This window comes from Cyprinodon variegatus, unplaced genomic scaffold (genome assembly GCF_000732505.1).
Source record: "Cyprinodon variegatus isolate N-32 unplaced genomic scaffold, C_variegatus-1.0 Scaffold183, whole genome shotgun sequence".
NCBI classification, from domain to species: Eukaryota; Metazoa; Chordata; class Actinopteri; order Cyprinodontiformes; family Cyprinodontidae; genus Cyprinodon; species Cyprinodon variegatus.
The window spans coordinates 780,921-783,667 of record NW_015150636.1 but is presented as its reverse complement, the minus strand read 5'-3'; the positions used below and the strand labels follow the sequence as shown (position 1 = coordinate 783,667).

The 2,747-nt window shown below is 35.1% G+C and overlaps 1 protein-coding gene across 1 annotated transcript in view; it reads left to right on the top strand.

The window, feature by feature from the left end:
* Positions 1 to 362: 362 nt before the first annotated feature.
* The window catches only part of cep152 (centrosomal protein 152kDa), a 32,888-nt gene continuing 30,503 nt past the window's right edge, over positions 363 to 2,747 (top strand). Inside the window, exons 1-2 of the mRNA XM_015378981.1 lie at positions 363 to 585; positions 957 to 1,053. Coding sequence (XP_015234467.1) covers positions 967 to 1,053 — 87 coding nt within the window. The 5' untranslated portion in view covers positions 363 to 585; positions 957 to 966. The remainder of the gene's footprint in view (positions 586 to 956; positions 1,054 to 2,747) is intronic.

The window sequence follows — 2,747 nt, the reverse complement described above, 5'->3', positions numbered from 1 at the left end:
GAAAACTGTCAACTTTAGTTAATCCAGTAAAATCACAAATTTAACACCAAGGAATTTTGTGTATGGTGACTGATTTATATAATGATATTCTATGTATAGTTTAGTGCATATTTAGATAGATAGATATTTCAAAAAAATTCAAATAATAAAATACGTAAAATTCAATTAAATACGTAAAATACGAATAAAATTCGCTATATAATAACCACTGTAATGCCAATGTGCCTCTACAGCGCTAGCCGTAACAAACTACAAATAAGAACTACTTTACCCATAATCCTAAGGAAACTGTTACTATAGAAACGATACTAACCTGGCCTGGTAGAAGCGAGGAAAAACGCCTTTAATGTAACTGTTCTCCGCTGTGGATGAAATTTACACGAATGAATCAGTGAAATTCTACTATTTATGGTTATCTTTATGTTCCAGCAGTTCTTCAGGATTTATTCTTTCTTCCTTTATACATCCGGAGGGGTTGGCGCTGCTAACGCGCGCGACTTTTCAAAGTGGGCGAGTCCATGTGACGAGGATGTTCAGCAGGCTAGTTAGCCAGCTAGCTTAGCTTAGGATTTTTACAGTTACCGTGTAAGTAAATGTTCGTATTAACTATCTTAACCGTTTTCTGGCTAAATATGTAACGTTTACAATTAATGCTCTGTGACCGAGTTTTTCACGGACGCGTTATTTAGTATTTGTTTAGCTCATCGCTGCTTTATAATGAAAACATTAGCATGATTAGCACTGAGCAGCTAAAGCTGCTGAAATGAGCTTTTAAAAAGTCCTCCAAGTATTTATTTTGGCATTTCAACTGGTAAGTCATTAATATGCATATCCGTTGGTGAAAACACAAATTTGATTTTACGTAAATTTTACATCTTTATTAAGCTGATAACTGATTCCTGGATACCTGAACAGGGTAGCAAGTTGACTGACTGTTTACTTTTGTTTCCAAGCAGGCAGTGCAACATGTCGATTGATTTTGACAGCGCTGCTCTTCAGACTCAGCATGATGAGGAAGAATACGACCAGGAAGACTTTGCAAGAGAGCAAGAGGTGAAAACACAGCATGTTCAGCAAACCATTTATTCTGCTTAACTTTAAAGCGTTTTATGCCTCAATTTTTTATTTTAGTTTATATATTTAACCCCTTATAGGGCAAGTTACCGTTTCTTATTACTTGCAAAATAAAGATAAATTCATCACTTTGACAAACACTGGCTGTTTCATAGCATCAGTAGATTACTTTAACTTATAATAAAAAATAAGCACATTGCATTGCATACTCATTATGAAGTCAATGAAGTCTATAAATCATGCAAAATAACATATTATACAAAACCATCACAACAAAATTAATGTGTTAAGGAGCATAATAATACAGATGTGCCAAAAGTGTAAATGTTGTAAATACATGTAATATACATGTATTTATGACACATGAGATATATATATATATATATATATACATTTTTTTTCGAGTCAGTCCTAGATAGCCAGACTAATGTTACGCTACATACTATACTATAGGATCCATCGGCGTATATGTGGATTTTCTTGGTTAGTTCATCCACTGACTGTGAAATAACCTGTGGAACGTCTTCCCACAACTGGCAAAATGCTTGTTTTTGCAGCCAAGTGCTTCATATGTAGGCATTTTTACTGGGCTTCTCCATGGGAGTGGGGAGTACCAACATGGCGGATGGTGGCTTCACTTTTCTCGGGCAATAAGCAATCCTGTGAATATATAGACATCAGTGTTTTCAGCCTACTATGGTCTGATGAGACTCAAATAAAGCTCTTTGGCCATAGTGACCATCACTGTGTTTGGAGCTTAGAAGGCTTACAGCACCGTTCCTGCAGTGGAAGTTTGGTTTGGTAGCATCCTTGATTTGGGAAGGATGCTACAGGGTTTCTGCGGGTCATTAAAAATCATTAAAAGTCATTAAATTATTATTTTTTAAATTAAGGCCTTATTTGGCATTAAAATCCATTAAACGTGATTATCATGGAATTTAAAATGCTCTATAAAAGAAAAAAAATTGTCAAATATATCAGATTTAACTGGTTTGCGTGGAACTGCTCCTGGTTGATCGTAAAGCCGTATGTTCGGAACAGAAGCTTGAGGCACAGAAAAAGCTAGAGAATGGGAAAAAGCAAATTTTAACATACCGGTAAGTGGCTGGAAAACGAGAAATTCGGGACATGACTGCAGCCTGTTGATGGTAAAGATTATGAAGGATTTGGCCGTGTTTATTAATATATGTGTATATATATATGTATGAGAGTAATGGGTACTTATTGATGGCATTAAAATTATTTCTAAGCATTAAAAAGCATCAAATTAGAGTTCCTCCTTCCTGTATGAACCGTGTTGTATGGAAGAGACAATATGAGGAAATCCTGAAGCAATATTTCAAGATATCTCTCAAAGTTTAAGCTTGGAAAAAAGTTATTCTTTGAGGTGGATATTGATCCCAAACAACAAAGTTATTGTAAAGCAGACAAGAATAACAAAGTCTATGTTTTGGATTGGCCTGTAAAAAGCCCTGATTTCAATCCTGTAGAAATCCCATGTTGCTAGAGTTGAAAAGTTGTTTTTGAATGAAGCAGCCTGCAAACCTAAATCAGTCACGCCATTTCTGTCTAAGGAAACGGGTTGAAAGTTCAACCAAATAATCTTAGAAGGAGGTTTTCAAGAAGTCAGCTCTAAAGCAAAGAGAAATATTACATATTATAAAAAAAATAAT